Source organism: Anabrus simplex, chromosome 1 (assembly GCF_040414725.1).
Source record: "Anabrus simplex isolate iqAnaSimp1 chromosome 1, ASM4041472v1, whole genome shotgun sequence".
Classification (NCBI taxonomy): Eukaryota; Metazoa; Arthropoda; class Insecta; order Orthoptera; family Tettigoniidae; genus Anabrus; species Anabrus simplex.
Genome location: NC_090265.1, coordinates 1,800,196,820 through 1,800,224,443, shown reverse-complemented (window position 1 = coordinate 1,800,224,443; position 27,624 = coordinate 1,800,196,820). Strand labels below are relative to the sequence as shown.

The following is a 27,624-nucleotide window of genomic DNA, read 5'->3' as shown; positions in this document are numbered from 1 at the left end:
ATCCTGGTAGTATTCCTTTTTTTGCCAGTATGTCATTCAGGTCGTATTGTCAGCTTGCAATGGTAAGAATATTTTCCAGTGTTGGTTCTTCAAACCCACGTGTCTAACTTACCTGATGTACCCTATTTGACTTTTCAGAAAGAATCTCGTGCCGGAATTTTACACCAAATGACGATAACCGCAAATGAGTTGAACCAATTGTGTTTATATTATATTTGATGTATCTTTTAAATGTAAATGAAGTGTAAATAATTTATAAATTTCTGAATTCCTTGAATAATTTATGCATCTGAAGTTTTCGCCTGAAATTTTGTCAAAAAGTATGTTAATTACGTGAGAAAATACAGTATTATGCAATTTTTTTGTGTGTGTCAGTGTGACATAAATATTATTATTCGTGTCATAAATGAGAGAGATTAGGTACATTTTCTTGTAACCATTTTTATGTTTTCTTAGTTTAAGATTTTAAATTTAATGGTTAAATCGCATTGTAACTAGATATGTATGCCTTTTATCCTGACCTTTTTTTCACGTAGACCATGGTTGAATATATGTGATGAAATCCAAGAATTAAAAAAAAATCTTCCTATTTTTGGTTTCCAGAAGTTGGCAGATATGTCATGTAAACAAACGTGTTTGACCACAAATATTCCAAAATTGCCACAGAACACTCAAGAACTCAACCAAATCACATCTAATATTAAAAGACTCACTTAAAAGGAACTTCAAAACTAATAATATTATTGTTGCTACATCTAACTACTTTTCACGGTTTTAGGAGATGCCGAGGTGCCAGAATTTTGTCCTGCACAAGTTCTTCAATGTGCCAATAAATCTACAGACATGAGGCTGATGTATCTAAGCACCTTCGAACACCAGTGCACTGCCCCAGGATCAAACCTGCAAAGATGGGGTCAGAAGGCCAGCGCCTCAACCGTCTGAACCACACAACCCGGCACCATCCTGTTGGAAATATCCATAATCCTTTTAATAATAATAATAATATTATTATTTGCTTTACGTCCCACTAACTTCTTTTACGGTTTTCGGAGACGCCGAGGTGCCAGAATTTAGTCCCACAGGAGTTCTTTTACGTGCCAGATAATCCTTTTAGTCCTGTGTCAGTTCATTAAAGAATGGACACATACAAATCTGAATCCATGTGGTCATTGAAGAAGATAGGCCCAATTATCCACCACACTCACACCATACCTCCATTTTAATGGGATACAATGCCATTTCCGATACAATATATGGGTTCTCCAGTAATCCACAACTGCACAGTTTGGGAATTTACATGTCCAGAAAGGTGGAACCATGCTTCATCAGACAAATATTACTTTCATATTTAACGGTAAAATGTTTTGGTGGTAGTTCAGGATGGAGTGAGGCATATACTCTGTTAGAGATATGACTGACATGTTCATTCCAATTTAGGTTTTCATTTATAACAACACCTAGATCATTTACCAAAATTTCATGCGGAATTTTGGTATCAGATAAGAGTGAGTGAAGGGATATCTCAAGTCTATGTCATGTTTATTAATTTCGATTGTCCAACTATAATGGCTTTGTCTTGGAGGGATTTATTAATATAGAGTTTTCACAGGCATATGATATTTTGTAAGTCAGCATTCATTCTATCAGTTGCTATATGAATATCTCCCAGTTTTGTGTGATTATATATTTGGAGGTCATCAGCACATATATGATAACTGCAATATTTTAATAAAGATACTATGTTGTTTATGTACAAAATAAAAAGCAATGGTCCAAGTACAGAACATTGAGGTACTCCTGCATTGCCCATTGAGAATTCCTATTCTTTAACGACTCGTCTGCGGTTTGTGAGGTAAGAGCTAAAGAGTTGTAAAGCAGCCTAATTTAAATGAAGGGATTTTAATTTGGCCAGCAGTATGTCTATGTTAACAGTGTCAAATGCACTACTTAAACCAAGAAGAGTAAGTAACGTGACCTCCTGTTCACACACTGCGTATCTAATGTCATCTTTAACCATCAATACAGCAGTGGTCATGCTGTGTGCCTTTTATAAAGCCTGCCTCTAAAGGGTTAAACAAGGAATATTTGTCAAGATACTTGGTTAGTTGCCAATGGATTATCCGTTCGAAGGGTTTGCGAGAGAGATGAAAGTATACACACCGGTCGATAGTATAATAGGGAAACAGCTAGACACTTCTTTGGTACCGAATTTATGATTGCATATTTCCATATCCTTGGGTACGTTCCACACACACACACAGAGAGAGAGAGAGAGAGAGAGAGAGAGAGAGAGAGAGAGAGAGAGAGAGACACACGCACACACTGCTTTGGGCTGTTTCATACATACAAGGAAGGCAGAGATATTCACCTTTGAAGATATACCATTTCCATCACTACAACTATAAAACTTTACAAGCAAGAACAAAATAAAGTTAGGCCTGCAGGGATCTATACCACGCATGGAGGTCGGCAGCGTATGAAGAAAGGAAGGTCTGTACGACGAATGGAGTTTGACGTCAAGGGGTTAATACACAAGCAACGGTCGCACACACATTCCAATACAATTCTCAAAAGCAACTAACTGCTGGGATGCTGTACATTTGGGGCTGGCAGATGAATGATGTGGAAGTTTCCTTGTAAAAATTAGAGCACTGGATTTCATACTACACAAGATGGTATATGTACATTTTTCACCTCAAATATCTTCTGATTAATGGAAGATGGGAGAATAAAAATAAGGGGCCCATGAAAGAACGTGCAATGTGTGCCACCTTGCTTGAATAAGCACTGAGGCAGTGATACCAAGTTGTTTATTTTTAATAGAACGTACCGATTTCTGTCACATACACTGCCAGCCAAAAGTTTCCGGACAACCATTGCACTGTTAAAGAATGGACTGAGATTAAAAGAAAACACACCTATGCAAGTGTTTCTGACAACCCCCGCAGCAGAAGACCGGCGACCGCCGTAAGTGACGAAAACAATGAAAAGGTGAGGACATTAATCAAGAACGATCGGTGATTAACCGTGCGCATGATAGCGGATGAACTGCAGATTAACCATGAATCCGTATGGACAAATCGTTATCCAAAAGTTAGGCAAGAAGAAAACGTGTTCTCGTCTTATGCCACATAACTTGACGGACGATCAGAAGCAGGCACGTTTAGAGGCTTCAGAGGATTTTGTCGAAACGGCGCATGCAACACCAAATTTCTTGTACTGTATTGTCACTAAGGATGAAACCTGGTGTCTCAGGTACGACCCTGAAACGAAACGGCAAAGCATAGAATGGCGTTCTCTCGGATCCCCTCGTCGGAAAAAGGTCGGAGCCTATTCCCACAACTCAAACACGTTTTGAAAGGAAAGAGATTTGACGATATTCCTGACATCCAACGAAACGTGACGAGGCTTTTGAACACCATCCCAAAGGAAGCCTTCTTGCAAAGTTTCCAGGACATGTATAGCCGATCTCAGTAGTGCATAGTTATGGGAGGGGACTATTTCGAAGGACAGTATGGTCACTGTCCTGCATTGTTCATCTATGTTGATAGTACAGGACTATTCACCAAACTTTATTGTCTAAAATTAATATCTATATATATAAAACAAGAGTTTTGTCTGTACATTGCTCAGAATTTGAAAATAATGGTATTTCTGTATCGGTCATGTCCATAGTAGCAAGAAAATGCACTTTTTACTTTTCCGTAATTTCTGTCTGTCTGTATGTATGTATGTATGTATGTATGTACACGCATCACGAGAAAACGGTTGAAGAGAATTTAATGAAAATTGGTATGTGAAGTCGGGGGATGAGCCTCTACAATCTAGGCTATAAATCATTTTACTCACGCTGAGTGAAATGGTAGTTTAGGGGAAGGCCTAAAATTGAATTCTCAACTATTTATGTTATTAGTGGTCGTATTTTAAAGAAAATGGGTATTCAAAGTTGGGGAATAAGTTGCTACAATCTAGGCTATCAATAATTGTATTCACGCTGAGAAAAATGGTAGTTTAGGGGAAGGCCTAAAATTTAATTCTCAAATATTGTCGTTATTAGTAGTCCTATCTTGATGAAAATCGGTATGCAAAGTCAGGAAATAAGTCGCTACAGTTTAGGCTGTAAATTATTTTATTCACGCTGAGTGAAATGGTAGTGTAGGGGAAGGCCTAAAATGTAATTCTCAAATATTTCTTATTAGAGGTGTAATCGATGAATGCTACATAACTGAGGTTATATAGTATTAAATTTCCTATTATTCATGTCTTATACATTGTTACCGTACTGGCTTTGATCACAAACATGTTCATGAATTTGGATTTTTGTTACTAAGTCCATATCAGCACCGAGTAACGAGAAAATGTGTAAACAGTATTTAATGGAAATCGTTATGTAAGCTCGGAGAAAGAAACTACATTTTAAGGTATAAAATATTTTACAAATCACAGAGTCGAAAGAAAACTAAATGTGGAGGCCTACAATATAAAAAGCTTCTAACATTGATCAACAATAACATTACATTGACCATTGTTTGTCGTGATGTGCTTTGTCTCTTCTGTTGCCCCTTATCTCTGGTAGATAGGACTACTGCTGCGTACAGAGTATTTTTTATTTGATTTACGTTGCACCGACATAGATAGCTTTTATGGCGACGATGGGATAGGAAAGGGCTAGGAGTGCCTTAGGCCTTAATTAAGGTACAGGCCCAGCATTTGACTGGTGTGAAAGTGGGGAAACCACGGAATACCATCTTCAGTGCTGCCGACAATAGAGTTCAAATCCACTATCTCTCGGATGCAACCTCACAGCTGCGCACCGCTAACCACACGGTCAACTTGCCCAGTCGTACAGAGTGTAACAGCCTGCCTGAATATTGAAGGAAAGTAGTTGGGGAGTTAGATAACTTTCTTCTTTAGCATGACATTCCCCTGGTTTATAAATTTTCTGATACTACTGATACGTAACACACTGGATCATCATAGCATTCGGGCTATTCAATCCCTACTCTGAGGCACTGATTGGAATGAACAGTGTGCATATTTAGCGGAATAATGGCAGATGAGTGTTCATGGCAATCTGCGACCTGGTCATCCCAGCTCTGGAACTTTGGGCTATTAGATTGGCACCGCAATCTAACAGCACCACTGTTCGTTAAGTGATAAAACGTGCGGCTTTCCATTTCATCGAGTATTTTATATGATAGCATTGCTTTTAATTGCTACATTCATACTTACGTTTTTGTAATGACCTATGTTGATTTCAGTTAGGAAAACCACAAAGTCAGTCTTTCTGAGAATCCCGTAGCGAAGCACGGGTACATCAGCTAGTTTTACAATAAACTATGTTTTTACATTATGTCTGAGCAAGTAATAGACAATATGTACAGACTTACTCCCACAGATCACCAGAACACATCAAATTCTCTTCTCACCAAAGAAACACCGCTTTGTTGTACTGTAAGTACACTTTTAACTATTCTCGGCATTCTCAGAACAAGTTTTTCTAACATTGATGCAGGTATAATTTGCCAGGCATTCTGGAAGAGACCCACAGCTTTTCTGATGGAGGACACTATTTTCAGGTTTGCCGATCCCACTCCTCCCACAGCAGCTCGATAGGGAAGGGGGGGGCATTCCATTAAAAACAATTCCCCAAGGTCTTGTCTGTTTTGTAGATGATTCATGCAATAGCGAGACGTGTAACTGGGGTCACTGTCTTGCTGGAGGACAAACCCACGTTGTTATCCAGACGGAAGAGCATAATGGGATAGAATGGAATGGTAGCCGTTTTTGTCCAGCGTTCCTCGAATTAGGTGCAGTCTATCAACTCCACTGAATGTGAAACAACCCCAAACAATCATAGAGCCCCCTCCATGTTTCACTGTACGTGTTATACAGTAGGATGCATTTTTTCCGATGCTAAACGTCAAACATAAACCAGTTGCCGTCGCCCTAAAACCTTCGAAACTTGGTTACAGTAATATATATTCTGTCATTAAACAAATTTGTGTGGGTACATATGTTTTGTCCGGAAACTTTTGGCCGGCAGTGTACATAGTAGTTCCTAGGCAGCCACAATGAGACTTGTAGTACTGAATTGTGAACATGTTCAAATGGGGTGACAGACGTTGAGGTGATGAATCTTCCAGGTGACGTAAACACACGATGTAAGTCGTACAAAGCCCCCGTCCTCTTCACATCTGGGCCATCGATCCCTAACGGTACCACATTTAAAAACGGGTACATTTCAATATTCTTTTCATCAGTGTTACATGTCTGACTGTGGAAATAAGTTCTGAAAATATAAAAAATAATACACCATTTCTTAAATCTGACTTTATTATGAAATAATGTAAAAAAAAAAAAAAAACTTTCAATATAAATTACTTAATATCTATTACCCTATAATTAAATAAACTAAAGGAACATACACAGCAAAAGGCAATAATCAAGTACATCAATGAGCACCAACTAAAAATATCTCTCTTTTTCACTAATGAATATTTTCATTAAAATAAAGGAATATTTCAATACAGGCTCTCCCTCATTATTTTACTTCAAAAATACAAGAAGTGTAGCATTCTAAACTCTGTGGATTAATGAAATTCTGCTATAATTAAAAATTAACAAGACAATACTGGCCCCTGCAGTTGTACACAGCAAGAAAACACATTACTTCAGAAAATATCCTACGTTCATAAGAATAATTTGTACTTTTTCTCATAAATGCATACGTATTAATGCTACATTCAATTATTATGGACTAAGCGAGTTTCTTGAGAGGAATAAAAATGTCAGCACTACAGAAAAATGTTTGAAGAAAGCAAATCATTATTCAGTCTTCACTGTATACGTGATTAAAGCAAGATTAATGAACAATTAAAGGAACTCACATTACCTGTAATGCAAGCTCATCAAATGCTGCATAACAGTAAACTAGTCAGCCATAAATAATAAAATAAAGAAAAATAACAAAGAGGTTTGATTCACTTGTATTTGGCTTCTCATAAAACATTAACAAGTTTTACAAGAAAAACAGTGCATAAGGCATAAATTTAAACAAGAATAATACTGACGGCAAAACATTTTTGTCTGAACTTTTCAAATAGCCGACTGGAAAAGTTTTTTCAATCACTCTCGTAAGTATTCCACTGAACCAATATTTTATCATTTATCCCTTATTTCACAGTTTTCTACACAATAATTTGTCATAGCTCTAACTTCTACAATACATCTGAAGATTTTTACAAATGTTTACGAGTATAAAAATATAAAAATAACTTTGAACAGAAATATAACAGTTTAATTCAAACATCACTTGATTTATATAAAATATAATAATACAATACTTCCTCTTTTAATAAAATGTTCATGTAATATTATAAACAGTCAATATCTGCATTGCTTATGTTCCAAGGCATCCATGAACACAGCAGGTAACTAAAATATGAATTTGTCTGGAAATAAATCTCAGGATAACCACAATGGACTGATTCACTCACCACAGTTCATAAGTGACCCCAAGAACAAGAGGTATAAATGTAATTCCAATTTGTCATGATTTCATACAACCAAGACACAAACACTCCAATAGAGGAAGCAGCATGTTCCCAGAAATGGCAAATAAAGTATCAGATGCGTGACTTCCTGTTTTGTGACAACAAATGAGCACTCCTAGTTTTACAGCAGAGTGCCCTTCCTGACATCAACGCTATGGGGTGGAATGTATTCGCTAATGCATATTTGTGTAGTAGTTGGTAGTCTGCTGTGTTGTATGTATATGAAGAGATGTTTATCACAACAACACCCAGTCCCCGAGCCAGTGAATTTAACTAGATAAAGTTAAAATCTTCAGCCGAGCTGAGAATAAAACCCAGGCTACTACACTGACCATTCAGCCAAGGAGACAGACTACAACTCATTTCATTCTGCACCCGGTCTTTCTGTTCCCTAGATAACAGGGTCGATCCCAGCTGAAGTTGATGGCATTTGCGAGTTAAATGCGTCAATTATGTTGCTGGCTTTGAAAATATTGACCTTCTACAGGACAATCTCTTCAAATGTACACAAACTCAGGAGCTGTTATGTAACAGCTATGTCGTGGGAGAATTCACTAATAATGTTATTGATTTTACGTCCCACTAACTACTTTTACGATTTTTGGAGGCACTGAGGTGCTGGAAATTTTTTTTTTTTTTTTTTTTTTTTTGCAGGAGTTTGTATTTGCCAGTAAATCTACTGACAACACCTTCAAATACCATTGAACCGAGCCAGCACTGTAACACTGAAGTTTCTACAAATACGCACACAATATTTTTCTACAGTAAAATATGCTCCTTCTACTTTACATAACGAAACAGCTCCCTCTGAACTACTCCAGCAGATATACCATCTCACTGAAAGGCACACACATCTGATATGCAAGCCTCGCCATCGCCTCCACTTTCAGCATTCATTTCCACCACAGCATCATCATTTATCAATGAAATATCAACACCCAAGTCGGCAATTGTTTCACAAAGACAATTGCATTCTCTATATAATTTTTGTAATACAATGGCACGTCCTTAAAACAAAGTACAAAATATCGGTCTTCATAGAATAATGTCGTTCTCAGGAAGAACATAAACACAATCATGAACACCAAATGAGCACCAGAGATCTTGTGTGTGCCGGCATCGTACAACATTGAGTGTCAAATGGACTTTTTTCTGCCCTTCAAAGATCCGATTACCTCTGCCAAGTCTAAACTTGTTATCTAGGGACATTACTCATAGTTGTCCTACGACTACTACCCTTGAGCAGGAAAATCCCATTTTTAAGGGAATGTACTGTGTACATCCAGATAATCAAATTGGACCGCCCTGTTGATAAGTTGTTACCTGTCAACTTCTGTGAGTCAAACAGTTAAGCAAGACATACGGAGAGGACCACGTACAGTACGAAGCACCCATGATGCCTCGCAGATGCGTTAGACAGCATCTCTACCAATTGACAGCATCTGACAGAGGCCGCATTGTGGGCTGTATGAGGTTTCGTATCGTGCAATTACCAGGCACGTGGGCCATTCAGATGTCAGAGTGGCCCGATGTTGGACTCAATATGTACATGAGGGCATAAAGTCACTTTACAAGTATTTCTCATTATAAAACAAAGAGGTATGGTATGTATAACGTCAGAGACTGAGAATGATAGTGTATTACAATCATTTGTTGAAATGAATATAACTAATCTGAATCATAATGTTGTACATCCATCATCATCACCTCCCTGTTGCCTATTAATTTCCAATGCTTTGAATGGCTTGTTCTTCTTCTTTTATGACCGCATAGGATCACTTTAGTCAGTGCATCGTTCAGGTCTCTTTGAAGGGGTTGTTCGGGCTTTGTGGTCCTCCCAGTACTTCTTCAGATGCTCCGATCTTCATGCCCTTTCCTCAGTTGAAAATATGCGTGCTGTTAGTTTGTTTTGTGTAAGGGTAAATCAGACATTTTTATTCTTGAGTTTTGCATTCAATTTTATCTTATACGTGGTGTTTTCTGTTGTAAGGCCTATTTCCTTCAGATCCTCTCTTACTTCTCTGATCCATTTATTTTTTGAGACGAGATTGTGTTGTACTAGTTGTTTCAGAAGTCTAGAATCCCAGTCTCCTCCGTAAAGGGTTCTAGATCTTTGTGCACAACTTTCTTAGATATTATCTGCCACTGTCCATCTTTCTGGTAAATGAAATGGGGCATGGCTTTTAGTGTGCAAGTGTCCGAGGACAGGTCTTTCGATTTGACGCCCATAGGATGAAATGAGAATGAAGACAACACATACATCCAACCCCCGTGCCAGAGAAATTAACCAATGATGGTTAAAATTCCCGACCCCGGACCCCTGTGACCGAAGGCACGCATGCTAACCATTTAGCCACGGAGCCGGACAACTGCACTTCAGTTGGTAAACTGTCAATCTTTGCCTCTCCGTCGAAATTCTTTCTGGTATATTTTGTTGATGCTGGTCCTTCCAATCCTCCTTGCAAATTTCTTACGCCTGTCAGTCTTCGATTGTTTATTCAGGTGAAAAAATGTTTCTGCTGCATATGTATCCTAGCCTCTGGTTTTATAACTGTGTTGCAGTGTTTTATTTTTGCATTTATTGATAGACATTTCCTTTTGTAGATGTACCATGTTAATTTTGGTACTTTTGTTAATATATTCATTCTTGTCTGGATGAGATTTTTCATTTAGGTTACGTATTATTACTTCTCCAAGATATTTAAATTGAGTTACTATTTTGATTTTATTACCATTTATGGTAACTTCTTTTAGTTGTGTTGGTTTTTGGGGCATAATTTCTGTTTTTTCAAATCATATTTTGAGTCCAATTTTATTCGCGATGTTTTGAAGTTCTGATATCTGAGCTTTTGCTTCATTTAGGTCAACTGATAGTAAAACTAAATCATCGGCTTGTTCATTAATATACATCTTATAATTACATAGGAACTGACATGAAGGCAATTTCAGATCATTCTGTAAAGAAGAAGAAGAAGAAGAAGAAGATCCACATCATTAGTACCAACTGGTTCTGTCAAGTCGTATAAGATTCACTGTAGTAGAAATGAAACAATGAGGAATTTTCTGGAACTTTCAACACTTCCAAAAGGCCTATTTGTTTTTCAAAACAAAGATGAAAAAGGAAATTCCTTCAAAAGGCAATGCGATTCCTTTACGAATCTAATTTTGGAAAAAGTTAAATTCAAGACAACACTCAAAGAGCAAGAACTTTTTGCAGCAATATCTCTGAAAAGATGCACAAAAAAAGAACAAGATCCAACTGGTGCAGATGAGAAGAAAGATCCCACTTTCCACCTACTTCTAGCAAACCACAGGATACAAAACCCTGACTTGCTAGAATTGGGTGGGTTGGCTGCCATTCCCCACTTATCATTGCTGGACATGCCCACAGATAGCGCTCACCACCTTGCACACCCGATAAATTCTCCAGCTGCGTGCGCTTGTCCATAATGTGATCACTCAAGAAATTCTTGTTTAGCTACAGTGTTTCATTTTGCAATCGTCCAATATATTCCTAGAATTCTCAACAGACGGCAGTCATGCCTTATCTTCTCTCCTCTCTCTGACTAGCTGAGCATGAAATGGAAGTTTTCCGAAGACAACTAAGGGAGTACATTGTAGATGAATCTCGAAGTGATTTAGCCTGAAAATGATAAGGATGATGCTTGTTGTTTAAAGGGGCCTAACATCTACGTCATCAGCTTCTAATGAAACAAAATGTAACGACAATTTAAAAGCCCAAAATCATCCACTGACCAGAATTCAAAACATGACGATGAAGAATGCATGGATGAATATGATTTTAAAACAGTCAGTGGATCCAACCCGCTATGCCCCACCTTTCCAGAAACTATCTTTAAACAATACTATTGCTATCTAAGGCATATTAGAATCATGCTTGATGTCTAAAGGGGTCCAAAATCCACAACAACGGCCCCTCATAATGCTACTTATTGCTAAGAAAATAGAACCATGGTATTTGTCATATTGCAGTAATGATCAAAAGTAGCGCAGACTCGCAGTGTTCCACACATTATGGTACTACTCACCAGTATCGTACGTTGCACAACTAACACAGACCTATGGTGTTTCTCACATAATGGCACCACTCATAGGCAACGCTAACCAATGGTGTTCCTCACATAGGTGTGCTAATCACGTGTGTCGGTTATTCCCGTGGTGTTCCTCACACAGTGGGTACTAATCACAGGCAACGCAGACCCACGGTGTTGCTAATGTAGTGTTATTAATCACAGGTGTTGTAAACCCACAGTGAAGCCACTCTGCTGCTACTAATCACAAACCTGTCGGGTACCTAACATAGTGGTACTACTTGTAATTAAGGGCGACCCATGGTATTCCCCGCGTGATGGTACTAATCACAAGTAGTTTCATGCTTCTAATACAATCGTCCCTTGGTCGCCCCATTTAGTTGCCTCTTATGACAGGCAGGGGTACTGTGGATGTATTCGTGTGCATCCCCCACCCACACGGGGTAAACCTGAAAATACTGCACAATCTAATACAATTTCATTTATGGGAAAACCTGGTTTAAGGGTTGGATTATTACCAGAGATGGGCACGATCGACTGTTTTGAACTATTCCAAATGGATGACAATGTAAGTTTTGTAGGGATAGAAACCAATTCTTATGCTTAAGATTATTAAATCTCCGCATACAATGGCACCGTTTTGGAAAGAAACCAACTTTCATGAAAAGCAGCTGTTTATTGCATTAGCTCTGTTCATCATCATAGTTGTTTCTTCGCATCTCTGATTTCAGCTGCCTCTGTGGATCCGTGGTAGAGTGTCGGCCTCTGGATCCCAAGATAGCGGGTTCAAACCCGGCAGAGGTAGTCGGATTTTTGAAGGGCGGAAAAAAGTCCATTCGATACTCCATGTCGTACGATGTCGGCATGTAAAAGATCTCTGGCGACACATTTGGTGTTTACCCGACAAAATTCATTAAATCTCAGCCATAGACGCCCAAGAGAGATCCGGTTTACTCTGTCTGCCATCTAGTGGGCCTAGAGTAAAACGGAACGTTGAAATTGACGAGCAGACAGCCAGATGGCGTCAAATTGAAATGTCTGCACACAGTAGCTGAGGCCATATTATTATTATTATTATTATTATTATTATTATTATTATTATTATTATTATTATCTCTGATTTCAACGTTCTTGAAAATCTGCTTCTCCCAAACATCATGAGGTCTTCCTCTTGGTCTCTTTCCAGGAACACTGCAGTCAAAGTATGCTTGAGGAGTCCTGTGGGGATCCATTCTTTTCATGTGACCATACATACCATTGCAGTATATTCACTCTGAGGCTCTCCAGCAAGTTTCTTTCCAATCCAAGCTGCAGTCGGATATCCACATTCCTTATTTTATCCAGTTTAGTTCTTTGTAGACAAGAACAGAGGAACTTCATTTCTGTTGCCTGAAGATCCAGTAAGTGCTGCTGCTTCCAGACAAGTGTCAATCTTGGAAATTAACAAAAACAAAGTATTTGAAGTACAGTGTGATAGAATGTGGAAGCTTTCTGTATTCTGTTGCTAATCTCTTGATGTATGGTGATGTTTGAGAACAGAACACTACTTAAGTACTGGAAGTTCTCTACAATATCCACCTGCTTGTCTCCAAGCCATGTGTCTTGGTTTTGTTGATTTAAGACCTAAGGTTGTAACAGCTTCATGCCAAAGATCTAGTCTAGCTTGTACTTCTGCTTTCGTCTCACCCCATACCATTACATCAGTAAAAGCCTGGGCATTAGTTGTTGGATCCTTTCTTGTAAACACTTCTACAACTTCATTATGATTATGAACAGGAGTGGTGAAAGACAACTTCCTTGCTGGACTCCAACTCTTCATTTCAAACCAACCTGACCTCCCATCCTGGACCTGGACGCAACTCTTGGTTTTATCATATAGTCGTCGTACTCATGCTATGATGTCATCAGGCACTTTCTTCCCATATATGACTGCATGGTATATGGTCATATGCTTTCTCAATGTCCAGAAGAACAGTTATAAGTAGAGGCACCTGTTTTTTTGCAAAGCACAGAATTTTTGAAATTTGGCTAAAAACCGCAAAACTATTTATGTTTAAGCAAAATTGCGAAATAATTTACGAAATATTTGGAACTGCATCATTTGAAGTTTAGGACAGAGATTCAAGGCAAGTTGTGGCAATAAAATCTGATAATCGATGCCACAATCAAATTTATACCCCTTCAATATATATTGAAAGCTAAGATATAGTACATCGATTATCGCTAAATTAGCTTCCTTTGAAATGAGAAATTTATCGTATTCATAATCATGTGTAACGTGGCGGTGTATTTCCTCTTGCCTGTTGAAAATCATGGCTGATCGGTGCGTTTAATTTCCTACTTTGTGGTCAGTTTATTAAAATGGTTGCAACAGTTTTTGATCGAGAAAAAGAATTTGCATCAGAAGGATTTTATGTGTTTGACAAAACTAGAAAGATACTGATGTGCAAATACAAAGGTTATGCCCAAAGTTTTTAGCGGCGCGTAAACCGTAATTCTGAGGACAATGGGATTGTTTTCATTTGAAAGAGCGATGTTTTTCGACCTTGGAACATGCGCACGCAACCCCTCCTAGCGGTAGTTCCTCCACAGCGAGGGAAGAAAGCACAGGCAGTGCTGAGTCAGACAGTGTAAGATGGATCTGTCATGCCGCGATTTTCGAGCAACGATTTTTTATGATTATAAAAAGAAAAAAAAATCAAAAACATATCAGATGTAAGGCTTTTCAGGCGTTTGCTCTATTAACCAGTGTTTCGTCTTAGGTCTGACGCTAGACTCATCAAAGTGGGATATGTCAGACCCTACCTACTGACGCTGGGTGTATGCAGGTGAACTTAAACTGGTTTATAGAGCAAACGCCTGAAAAGCCTTACATCTGATATGTTTTTGACATTTTTGACATGCTCTATTGGTGAAAAACATCTAATTCCCTCCATGGGAATTTAGAATTTTCCATATAAAAAGAAATTAAGGACCGAAGAATGCCATTCTATTTTGCTGCACATTTTTGGTGAGGCTGCCCCTTCTACAGCCACAGTTGGAAATTGGTTTCACGAGTTTTCAAGGCGTCAGCAGTCAATTGAAGATGAACCTCGTTCCGGTCGCCCAGCAAGAGCTGTGACTCAAGAAAACATTGATGCTTTGAGGGAAATGATCAAAGCAGATCCACATCTTACATTCTGTGACATTGAAGGGACCTTAAATATTGGGTCAAGAGCAGCGCAGACCATCGTTCACGATTATTTAGGCCTTACCAAGAGATGTACCCGTTGGGTGCCACATTCCCTGACGGAAAGCCAAAAGGAGGAGAGAGTGGACTGGTGTCATTTCATGCTAGAAAAATTCAATGGAGGACAGTCCGAAGACACCTACAATATCGTCACAGGTGATGAAACATGGATCTACCATTATGACCCTGAAACGAAGAGACAGTCTTCTGTGTGGTGCTTTCCATGGGAGGAACCACCCACAAAAGTTCAACGAAGTCGGAGCTCCGGAAAGAAGATGGTGGCAACATTTCCTTTACGAAATAGGGCATCCTCACCTCTGTGACCTTGGACACACGTCGTACAGTCAATGCTGAATGGTATGTGAATGACTCTCTTCCCAAAGTCCTCGCCACTTGGAGGTCACAGCACCCAAAGTCCAAGAGTGGGCCCCTTCTGCTGCATCACGACAATGCATCTGCACACAGGGTTGCCGGAACAATGGACTTTTTTGGAAAGGGGAAAAGTGCGAGTGTTACCTCATCCCACCTATTCACCTGACCTGGCCCCATGTGACTTCTTCCTGTTCCCTAAAACCAAGGAAAAAATACGTGGGCAGCAGATTTCGTCAGATGAAGAGGCCATTCCAGCGTACGAGAGTGCACTAAGTGACACCCCGAAAGAAGCTTGGACTGAAAGATTTTCTAAGTGGTTTTAGAGAATGGAAAAATGTATACGTGCTAATGGAGAGTATTTTGAAAAGTTGCAATTGTCGTTTCACAAAAAAAAAATTTTTCTCATACTCTGTTAAAAACTTTCGGCATAGCCCTCATAATGTAATGTGCAAATTGAGTGGCACAGAAAGGATACACGCCTGAAACACATTAATAACAGAGTTTCACATAAGAACAAGGAAAAGGCACTAACGTTGACAGGCATCAGAAGACAAGCTAGTCTCACGGACACTACTTCAGCGGCAAAACGAGCAAAATATGATAAAGACACATTCATTTTATCTGCAACTCGAGCTTTTATGGAGGCAAATATTCCACTGGAAAAAGTTGATCATCCGAAGCTGAGAGAGTGGATGAGAAATATATACCAAGTTTGTGCATAACCATACATTTTTTCTGAGGAAAGGATGTGAGGTTATGTTTTCCTAATAACTCTGTGCGGTTATGCTAGTTTTCTTGTTTAATGACATTTAGGCCTAGATAATGCATCTGGATCCCTCATTTACTTACAATTATAAATCATTTAATTCGTTCAAATGATGTTAAATAGCCCTCTAATATTAGGCCTATTGATTTTTTAAGGTGCTGCAGACTTGACCGAAGGACGATACACAGTTTAATATAGGAGTTTTGAAGGGACAGAAAAATGTCACCATAACGGAGTTCTCGTTATATGCTGTACTCGCTATAGCGGACTTCTCCTCATGAAAATATACAACGTTGTTATACTGCAAATATGCTATCATTATTTACCTTTTATTGCTGAAAAGTGGAAATAAAATTTAGCAAAATTATTGATGAAATAAAATAAAAGTAGCTAAAAATATACTGAAATAACTATTAAGAAATTACAAAATTAGGCAAAAATTTTCAACGCAAACAGGTGCCTCTAGTTATAAGTGATTTACTTTTCACCCAATACTTCTCATAGAGCATTCTGGTGGCAAAGATGAGCTCTAAATCCTAGTTGTTCCTCCTCAGTGTAGGTTCTGTTGATGGGAATAATTCAAAAGCTGTTTGCCTTGTAGCCGTACACAAATACAATCTCCCGATTTTAGGTTAGGAAATGTCTGTAAATTAATTTGTAATAAAAAGTAGTGAATATGATGCAAGTTTGTTAAATTAACCCTTTCCCACGGACTATCTTTCACTCACTGTCTGGCGAAACCTAGAGTAATAATTTGCTTGTCAGGTATAATTGTGGAATACCTTCAATAAATAATTTATTCTGTAAAAACCCCTTAAGATATCGGTTTCAAATTTTTTAACAAGGGAAAATATACCATACTTATTCTAAAATGATACAATGAGATCACCTAATTAAATGCAGGAACCCCCCCCCCAGTTTGGAATGAAACATCAAGAAGCATCCAACATGGTGCGAGCTAATGTTAAATTGCTTGTCCTTAAAGTCAGTCTGGATTGCTTGATCTGACGCGGCTCTTATTTTCTTGGTAATGCAGAGAACACAAGACTTCACCCTGAATCCCTCCATTTATTTCATTTTCGGTATCTGTCGGATGGAGATATTTAGATAACAAATCATACCTCCTCTCGGACATACAAATTATAAACTATTTTTCACTGAATAGGATTGGAAGATAAATTTTTTTTTGCTAGGGGCTTTACGTCGCACCGACACAGATAGGTCTTATGGCGACGATGGGATGGGAAAGGCCTAGGAGTTGGAAGGAAGTGGCCGTGGCCTTAATTAAGGTACAGCCCCAGCATTTGCCTGGTGTGACATATTGATCTAATTTGTAACAAATATCCTCTCCACCCAACTGGTTATGTGCAGCCATGTTGCTGCAATGTGTTTACATTCAGTCATCTGTCTGTTGTATCTAAGAAAACATATAAAAACACTTTATTTTAGCATTCCGTGCACGTTGGTTGCATCTAGGAAGCGTAAGGAATTCACTGGTTCCAAGAAGTTATATGTTTAGCAGACAGTTAGCAGAGGAAGTCTGTTTGAAAGTCGAGTGCACTCTACTATGCAACCTGCGGGAGACAATGTGCGACTCCAGTATGCTCTACTACGCAACCCGCAGGAAAGGGTTAAGATGCGAGAACATACTGTTACTGAGTCCAACCACACTTTTCCGGAAGAAGAAGAACATAGTGTTACAAGAAGAATTCGTAGTTAGGGAATACTGAACATGTATATCATTGTTTTAATTTGTACACATGACATTAGCAGTGCAGATTGCTCAAGATTGTACAACAAGGGAAACAGTGAGTATATCGGTAAAGATGGTTGAAGTCGGCTGAAAGTGTTGCAAGAAGTGGCTTGAAAACCTGGGGTACAGTCGGGGAGTATAGGCTGAAGATTGTAGGTCATCAATGTGGATGAACATGAGTTTGATAGCCAATCCAAAGGCTCAGATTTTAAACAATGTCGCGATGACAGAGACGCCTGAAGATGTGTCAGGGAGAGCATTGCTAACTTTATTCCAAGGTGATGGTGTAAGGTTAAGAAAGGAACAGCAATCTCATCCATATGAAATCGTTACTTTGAAGCTTGGTCTTCACAACTATGTACATACGTCAGTGAACCAAAGAGGTGATTCATGTATATTAATGTCTCGGAGCGACGCGAAGGACCAGACTAACCTGTGTAAATATATCCTGGAAGTGGGGAGGACTCAAGGCATTAGTCTGAAGAAGTGTTTGTGTAATTAAGGATAGGGCCGACATTAGCAAATAAGGAAGTGTACGGAAGGTCGTCGTGTCTGTCCTTACGAGATAAAGTGGAATTCTAGTAACATCAGGCAGTGCCTATTACCTTGACGTATTTTGAATGTGTGTACGGATCACAGAGCGGTTGTGAAATAGTGGCGAATTGTATAAGGATCATTCATACTGCTGCATGGGTGACAAGATGAACGAAAGAAATAGTTCAAATGGTTTGGAAAACAGGGGACCTTGGTAGTGCAAACAATATTTTCTTCACACATTTTCAACGAATGATGGGAGACTGCATGTTATAAATCTCTTTCCGTATTGATGGTTATCACTTCCCAAATAAAAAGTCTTATATAATCCTGTTTTGTATTGAAAAGGAGGAAAGACTTTTTATTTGTAAAGTGATGGGAGATTGTCATAAGCCTTGAAGAACTATGCAAACAGCTTTCACTGAACACCATACAAACATATCTCCATCGCACAACACCCGACATGCTAAAGTCCTCTTCTGAACATTCGAAACATGTATGATTTGTACCAAGAAGAAGAGGTTGTGAAGGAAAGTTTGTACAGAAATCTTTCTAATGAGAAGTTCAACTTATGCTTCCAGAAACTGAGAAAATATACATGTAAAGATTGTGACATCTACAAAATCAAGAAAATAGGCATAACTCTTACAGTGGAAGAAAAAGCAACACTGGAGACAAACCCTGAGCCGAGGGAGCCCGTGAATGTATGAAGCGATTATTCCAATCGTAAGCCTGAAATGTATGTGATATACATGGATCTCGAGAAAGGTCCTTCCATTCCCAGTAGTGACAGTCAGTGATGCTTAATAAAAAAAAAGACCTATATGTTTATAATTTTTGGCATTAATGACATGAAAAAGAAAAGGGGATGAAACGATTGCATCTCAAGACTCTCTGGAAATCGCCTCATCTCTGTTGATTCACTTGAAGGAGTTGTCTTTTAAACCAGCTATAAGGCATACTGTGATTTGGTTCGATTCTTGTACGGTACAAAATTGAAATTCGAACGTAGTCCTTGCACTTCTACTTTATGTTCTGTCCAATGAAAATGGCACCAAAATCATTGAACAAAAATGTTTGGTTTCGAGACATTCATGCCTACCCAACGATGCTGATTTTGGGTGTGTTCAACTGATCTATGTAACAAAGGATTGTGTAATGTGATGAAGGAAGCCCGAAGATCAAATTAGTTTGTGGTTTATGAAATGCGATGTTTAGATTTTCTCGCAGTTAAAGGTCTTCAAGAGTGTATCATGAAGAGGAAAAGGAAAATTAAAAAACTGCTGGAAATGAAGGCAACTTGCTGAAGCTGCTTTTTATAAAGAAAGCCTGAACGACATGCTCGAATTTGGGGAGCCTCACTTGATAAAAGGAAATGCTCCTGGAAGCATGCCTGGGTTTCCGTCAATGAGACTGACTTGCCATCATCTCGAAACAGCTTACGCTGATTTAGTCACAGAAACAAAGAAAAAAAGATGTTGGACCTACTGAATTTTATACCCCCTTGCCACCGTCCTTTTTTTTCTGCGCTTACAAGCTGATCATGGCAGCGCTTCAAATGGTGATTAATATGATAAAACCATGATAACATCAGACGACACTGTATGAATTTGCATTTTGTATGTTTCAATTTTCATATTTGTATTTCTTTTATAATAAATGACAGTTCTGTTTTTTTTTTTTAGGAGATTGCCAACTTGTATTTAATCCCATTACCCTTTCCATTCATTCATGCCATCCCTGATCCGGTCATTAACTGGAAAACAGGTTGTAGGTTTTCAATTTTCAACCCTTCCCAATTTATTTTTGTTTTACAGTAATTAGGGAAACAAGTTCTGTCCTTTTTTAAGATCATGAATCTGAATGTTTAGATTTTGAGATAGTTGAAAAAGTTACAAAACAGATTTATACATTCTGATTGAAAGCTATAATTTATTCAAGAAATATAACTGAATTTACAATGAGCTGCAAACTTTAAATTTGTTTTCCTGAAAAACAATAACGATAGGGTTTTGGACGTGCACAGTTTGGCAGCCTAACGACTTGTATACACTGTAGAGCTTATTTTCAATGTTATAACAGAGCATTTAATACGAACTGTAATGAACATAATAATGTAAGTCATTGCTAACTTCTGAACAAATTCACCTGTCATCCATTTCTTTGTAAAACCTAACATTCCATTTTGATCACATATTTAAATAAATTTTCTGTGAACTGAGAAGTTATGTTGTTATTATTTTACAATCTGCCTCACGCCGCACTGACGCAGACAGGTCTTATGGTGACGATGGGATAGGGAAGGGCTACAAATGGGGAGGAAGCGACCGTGGCCTTAGTTAAGGTACAACCCCAACATTTGCCTGGTGTGAAAATGGGAAAACACGGAAAACCATCTTCAGGGCTGCCGATGGTGGGGTTCGAACCCACTTTCTACCGATTGCAAGCTGTCAACTACCGACAACTACGTGACCCAAACCATGCCGCCACTTGCTCGGTGTATTTGGAGAAGATTTCATGTTATGTGTGAATCTTTTCCTTATAAATTCTTTGTAGGCACTCAAGAAAGTCTCTTCTGAAAAGTTGAACTTTTTGACTTGTGTGCCTTTTCCCATCACCCAGAGAAACATATCAAGCACCAAATAACAATAACTCATAAAAAAGTCATCTCCATGAGGAGAGCAATGCTAGGAACTACACATTTCTGAAAATAATCTGAGCAGATATATATCATTTTTACAAATTTAAAAATTACTTCAGAAAGAACATACAAATGTGACAGGCTAGAAATATGAATGAAATTCTCTATGTGAACGACAAGTTCTGATTTTCATTATAATAATTCTTCGAAAAGAGGAACTGAAGACTCAGAAACAGCAAATATGCCACTGGCGTTACAGCACTGAAGGGATCAATCAGGATACCGAGACATTATGCACATTCATCCTCGTGTTAACATGCTAAATGCACCACAAACCAAAAATTTTTATTTTTGGTATTCATTTCCTTTCATCATAAAAGATGTAGGTTATTCTGGATCCTTGTTGTCACTTGTAATTTCAGGCAGATTAATATATAGTGTTTTTTTTAAGGCTTTATAATATAAATTTAATCATAAAAAGAATTTGCACTGGCCAGCTGAAACATTCTTCTTCGATATCCCTCATCATATAAACAGGTTTTAGTAATTTATCTTAGTACTCATTTGTAACTTATAAAAACAAAATACAAGTTCCGGAGGTAAAATACATTTTTTCTCAATCCCTTGCAGGTTTTAAAGGAATGCGTTAACCACACCTATCGACAATCCCGATAAGCAATCGAATTAATAAAACTGAAACGCACTTTTTTAGAATCATAATTTAAAGCAGCAGTATTAATGAAATGTTTCTTATAAACCCTATCATGACAAATTAGAACAATTTCTGAGTGATTCAGGCCAGCAACAGATATCCTTATCAGTATGCAGATTGAAGTCAGGAAAATGTACCAACTTGTTTGTCCAACACTAATAAAACAACAAGAACAGTTCTAGATCTCAAGAGAGGTCACAAACTTAAAAACGTTTCTTCTTACTCTGTACAATAACACACCACAAACATTCACAGGAAAAACAGCCTGTCCCTCAGATGCACGCTGGGATCTCGACCAATGTTCTGCCCAACTAAGTATGCCAACTTGTGAGCATACTGGAAAAAAGAAAAGACATATTGGTACACACAACATAACAAAACAAAACAAAACAAAACAAAACAAAACAAAACAGTACAAAACACATTTTTACACGGTAAGCCGCTCCCCGCTCCTGCTAGCTTTCTTTAAAATTCGGAGCCTGTTTCCAGTCATTCGACCGGGTCGAATCTGCCGGGGAGGATAGGAATTGTGCCGGCTGCCGAAGACTGTCGCACTCCTCTGGGGCAATGATTAATGAAACAAAATGATACTGGAAAGTGTTGCTGGAGCACCCGCCTCGTCCAGCACAAATCTCATATGGAGCGACCAGGATTTCAACCACGGAACTTAGCGGTGAGGGACCAGTGCACTGCCATCTATGTCACAGAGGCTCTGCTACCTGTCACTGTCCTATGTACATCATCTAACACATTACCTAACTTGTAAAACCTTCAATTATTATGTTTAATATATTTTAATTATCTTTTATTAAATGCTAGGTACGACTATACCCTGTAAATATGTACTGTGCATTTGCATAACCTCAAATACGTATTGTGAATATGTTTAACCTCAAAATCTGTGTAGTCGAAAACTGTAGAAAACTCTGTAATATTTGTATATTGGGTATGATCCACTATCATTCCGATGGAGATTTCTGGAAACTTATTGTAATGATTTATTATCCAGATACATGTAGAAACATTACGAATGTTATAGATTTCTCCATGTGTGTTTGTAAACTGTAATCGAATATTCGAGTTTTCCACTCCAATCAAGAGGCCGCCTGATCAATTAATTGTTCCTTGTATGTTTAGATGTGTTCCATTTAGTGTGTTGCAAGAATGTTTCTACAGATCAATATTTCTAGACTGCTTGTCGAACAGTATATATATCGAGCTGACAGGCTGCGAGGCCAGTGTAGACTATGGGTTAGAGTGAACAGTGAGTTGAGGATTTGGTTGATATCGTAACTTGTCAGAATCAAATTGAGTGAGAGGTTAGTCGGTCCTGCCTTGTGATGGGAAAGTGTGGACTGCTGATATCTGCACTTCACAGAATTGACAGTAAATTGCTTCAGTGTGTTTCCCTAATAGTGTTGTGTTGTTTATAGCTGTGTTGTTAAGAAACAGACATAGTGGCAATAAAGTAGTTTTATGCAAAGAAGTGAACGTACCTCGTGTGATATTTATTTATACCAAAATAAAATCGCACTGAGAACAATATCATACTAGAGCAATTTGTGCATAAAATTCATACAAAAAAAATAAATTAAAAAACAGTTCATTCTGAAAAGTACTACAGAAAAACAAAAACATCACAGCATTATAGCAGGGAGAGAATTACTAATATATCTTTCGAGGCGAAGGCATATGCACATTTGGTTGAAAATTTATGAATATAATATGATCCACATGGAAGGAAACCAAAACTGACCCCTTTGAAGTCCAATTTTTGAACAGTTTCTTTCACTGAAACTTTTTCATTTGTAGGGGCCAATGATTTTCTTTATTTCCTTCTCTTCCCCCTCTTTACTGGTGTTATCCCAATTACACTTTTATCACATTTGCAGAATTATAAATTTGTTAATAATCCTACTATAATAAAAGATGGTCCCACCAGTTAGTTACACAAGATGCAGTACAAACAGGCCAATTAGTGTTATGGAAATATAGCACAAGTATCAAATCAACAGCTATCATAGGAGGAGTCACCGAGTTACCCTAGTGGCATCTTATTGCAGACCTTTTAATGTTGCAAGAGTTACAAGAAACGCATCATTTCACATTCCACAGAGTTCTCTGATGTGGTTTTCTTCATACCAGTCCCTCCCCTTACGTTTCTTGTATCGTTTTTATGATCAAGCCAATACAAATAAATGTGGTGACAACAAGCATGGAAAAAACAACTGAAGAGCATAGAGTGGGAATGAGCAGCCAACATAAGAAAACTACACTGACAAATGCAACACCAAGAAGGAGTGGTTCGAAAGGGATGAAAGTTGGGGAAAAAACAGAGACGGCACGGACGAATAATTGATGTTTATTTCAAACCGATATGCAGGTTACACAATGCGCACGGCATCGACTCAGTAGGATGTAGGACCACCGCGAGCGGCGATGCACGCAGAAACACGTCGAGGTACAGAGTCAATAAGAGTGCGGATGGTGTCCTGAGGGATGGTTCTCCATTCTCTGTCAACCATTTGCCACAGTTGGTCGTCCGTACGAGGCTGGGGCAGAGTTTGCAAACGGCGTCCAATGAGATCCCACACGTGTTCGATTGGTGAGAGATCCGGAGAGTACGCTGGCCACGTAAACATCTGTACACCTCGTAGAGCCTGTTGGGAGATGCGAGCAGTGTGTGGGCGGGCATTATCCTGCTGAAACAGAGCATTGGGCAGCCCCTGAAGGTACGGGAGTGCCACCGGCCGCAGCACATGCTGCACGTAGCGGTGGGCATTTAACGTGCCTTGAATACGCACTAGAGGTGACGTGGAATCATACGCAATAGCGCCCCAAACCATGATGCCGCGTTGTCTAGCGGTAGGGCGCTCCACAGTTACTGCCGGAATTGACCTTTCTCCACGCCGACGCCACACTCGTGTGCAGTGACTATCACTGACAGAACAGAAGCGTGACTCATCGGAGAACACGACGTTCCGCCATTCCCTCATCCAAGTCGCTCTAGCCCGGCACCATGCCAGGCGTGCACGTCTATGCTATGGAGTCAATGGTAGTCTTCTGAGCGTACGCCGGGAGTGCAGGCCTCCTTCAACCAATCGACGGGAAATTGTTCTGGTCGGTATTGGAACAGCCAGGGTGTCTTGCAATGCTGAAGAATGGCGGTTGACGTGGCGTGCGGGGCTGCCACCGCTTGGCGGCGGATGCGCCGATCCTCGCGTGCTGACGTCACTCGGGCTGCGCCTGGACCCCTCGCACGTGCCACATGTCCCTGCGCCAACCATCTTCGCCACAGGCGCTGCACCGTGGACACATCCCTATGGGTATCGGCTGCGATTTGACGAAGCGACCAACCTGCCCTTCTCAGCCCGATCACCATACCCCTCGTAAAGTCGTCTGTCTGCTGGAAATGCCTCCGTTGACGGCGGCCTGGCAATCTTAGCTATACACGTGTCCTGTTGCACACGACAACACGTTCTACAATGACTGTCGGCTGAGAAATCACGGTACGAAGTGGGCCATTCGCCAACGCCGTGTCCCATTTATCGTTCGCTACGTGCGCAGCACAGCGGCGCATTTCACATCATGAGCATATCTCGGTGACGTCAGTCTACCCTGCAATTGGCATAAAGTTCTGACCTATCCTTCTTGGTGTTGAATTTGCTCTGTCGGTCAGTGTATATTCCCACCAACCAACTTCAGTTCACAAAATCCCAAAAATATTGCAATGAACATAAAAGGTGGCCCAGAGTGCAGTGGGACATTAAATATCAATTTAAAACACTCAGAGATGCGTTTGAAGAAAACTAAAGCCAAGAAACAGTCTCCCATTAAAACAGGATCAAGTTCAGGTACACAGTGTTAAGAGAAATGAAGGCAAAAAGGCTAAATTAATTTGTTATACTGAAAGTTGGAAATTTGTTGAACTGAAACAGTAAAACCTCGTTAAGGGTTCTGCAGGATTTTGTGAAGGAAAAAGAACTTGTACAACCTATCCAACAGGGACATGGAAACACTAGATATGACTTTCCGACATGAGGGCATTTTACATCTTGTATTTGTGGGTACAGTGAAAACTAGATCTACCATTTCTAAAGCTGAGATGAAAGTATTAAAAGGTGTGAAAAACACGAAAGAACAAATATGGAAGCCTCTTACGCTGGGGCTTATAAAATAACAACAGTGTACTGAAAGATGTGAAAAACACTAGACAATAAATACGGAAACATTTGCACAGGGGCCAATAAAAGTTTCTACGTATTATTACAGATCACACTGTTTCTAGAACAAATATTAATAGAAGCCTTTTATTTCAGAGCAGTGGGTCAGGAAAGATTATTTTTTGGTCACACTCTAAGATAATGAATTGGAGGTTACACTTGAACATGTATGACGGCGCAGAATGGCTTTTGCCGCCATTTTGAATCCGGCAAAACTTCAATCAACTCGAATGATCGAGTCAAAACTCCAAGGTGCGAATTTAAACATTCGACTTCTGTACGCTTAAAGATGCCGATGCCGGTCTACTTCCTGACAGATTTTAATTTTGCCTTCATTAGCAAGGAATTTCACGACTTTTTCTGTATCCGTAACTAGGCTATCACACGACAAATATGCACCACGCAAATCAACATCACACAAACATGTTCCTAATCCAGATGGAGGTTATCAGGCAACAAATAATATTCGTTACCCTTCGCTGTACCTCTGAACATAAAATAAATTTCTAACGTCTGAATGGAATGTGAAATAAAAGTACAAACAGACTTACTGGGTTATTCAGTAATCTTGCTGCTAACCAGCAAGCAGAACTGAACATTCCTGAGGCCAACGACTTGCTTCCCAAAGTTTCAACTTATCCTGTGAAGTTCAGGAATCCAAGGCCTTTTCCCACAATCACGCAAGTGTGACGAGGGCTCTTGCCTGAGTTGGAAATAACTTCTCTTTCATAAGAGATGGCAAATAACATTTTCAGGGTTAGGAAAAATGTGATTGCACTAAGCGGTAATAGCGAAAATTCATGATGCGATAAGTGGGGGTACTTTTATATAGATTTAATACGATGAGAATTTATGACATGCTAAGCAGGAAAACATGTTATTGAGGAATGCACAAATGAGGTTTTGAACTGTATTTTAACACACTTCAAACAGAGAAAAGGGATAGGCCTTAAAATAATTTTGCAGTTCTGAATATTTCATTACAGCATCAAGTTGACTGATAGTGATCGCAGCCATGGGACTTCCAATTTCACAGGGAAGTGACGTCTTCATGGTGAGACCATGTTCCTTACATCACATGGATTTTTACAATATAAATTACCCTTTCTCCTTCATTTCACCTACAAATCTCTCACCTGGCATGGTGCTGGAACACGAACAGTTCCTGGCCAGTTATAGTACAGATGGCACAATTTATACGTCAGCCGCTGAACATGGTCGGTCTTCATTTTGCTAGTGTCGTAGATGACGATGTAATGTGTTGGACTCACAGTGCCCTAAAAATAGAAAAGCAGATAAATTATTTACAAAAGTGACTGTAATTCAAAATGTTAACATAAATGACTAAGATTTCTTATGAACAGAATATTGACCGAATATGGCATCAAAACTAATTTTTTTACTCATTAACAACACACACATATACAATTAACATATATGTACAAAACTTAATCTATTTCAAGTGGTATATGCAATCTCTCTTCTAAGGTACCGAAATTCCAAGCGTTTATCCTTCAAAAACACACTATGTTACCAAGGTGCATGAACAGAACTCAAAACTAAATCCCCCATGTTCTGAGCAGATCTATCAAACTTTTTTGCTAGGTCAGTCGACACACAAATGAATCACATTCAGCATTTTTTATGTAAAATATGCGGTTTATTGAAAGAACTGCTCAATAAGGGTTGAATTACTTTGAATACATTTGACAATGATGATGACTGACAATACATCAGAGCGTTGTCAGAAAACTGCAATATTTTTTTAAAAATTTAGGAACAAAAT

At 39.0% G+C, this 27,624-nt stretch overlaps 1 protein-coding gene across 3 annotated transcripts in view; it reads right to left on the bottom strand.

Moving 5' to 3' along the window:
• The window catches only part of AGO3 (Argonaute 3), a 466,191-nt gene that overhangs the window by 19,377 nt on the left and 419,190 nt on the right, over nt 1-27,624 (bottom strand). Inside the window, exons 16-17 of one of the 3 annotated variants that reach the window (XM_067138590.2) lie at nt 26,975-27,115; nt 6,167-6,292 (exon numbers count right to left, since the gene is read on the bottom strand). In XM_067138590.2, coding sequence (XP_066994691.2) covers nt 6,266-6,292; nt 26,975-27,115 — 168 coding nt within the window. In that variant the 3' untranslated portion in view covers nt 6,167-6,265. Of the gene's footprint in view, nt 1-6,166; nt 6,293-20,233; nt 21,952-26,974; nt 27,116-27,624 lie in introns of those variants that run through there. The other 2 variants (XM_067138588.2, XM_067138589.2) reach the window with 2 other exon arrangements.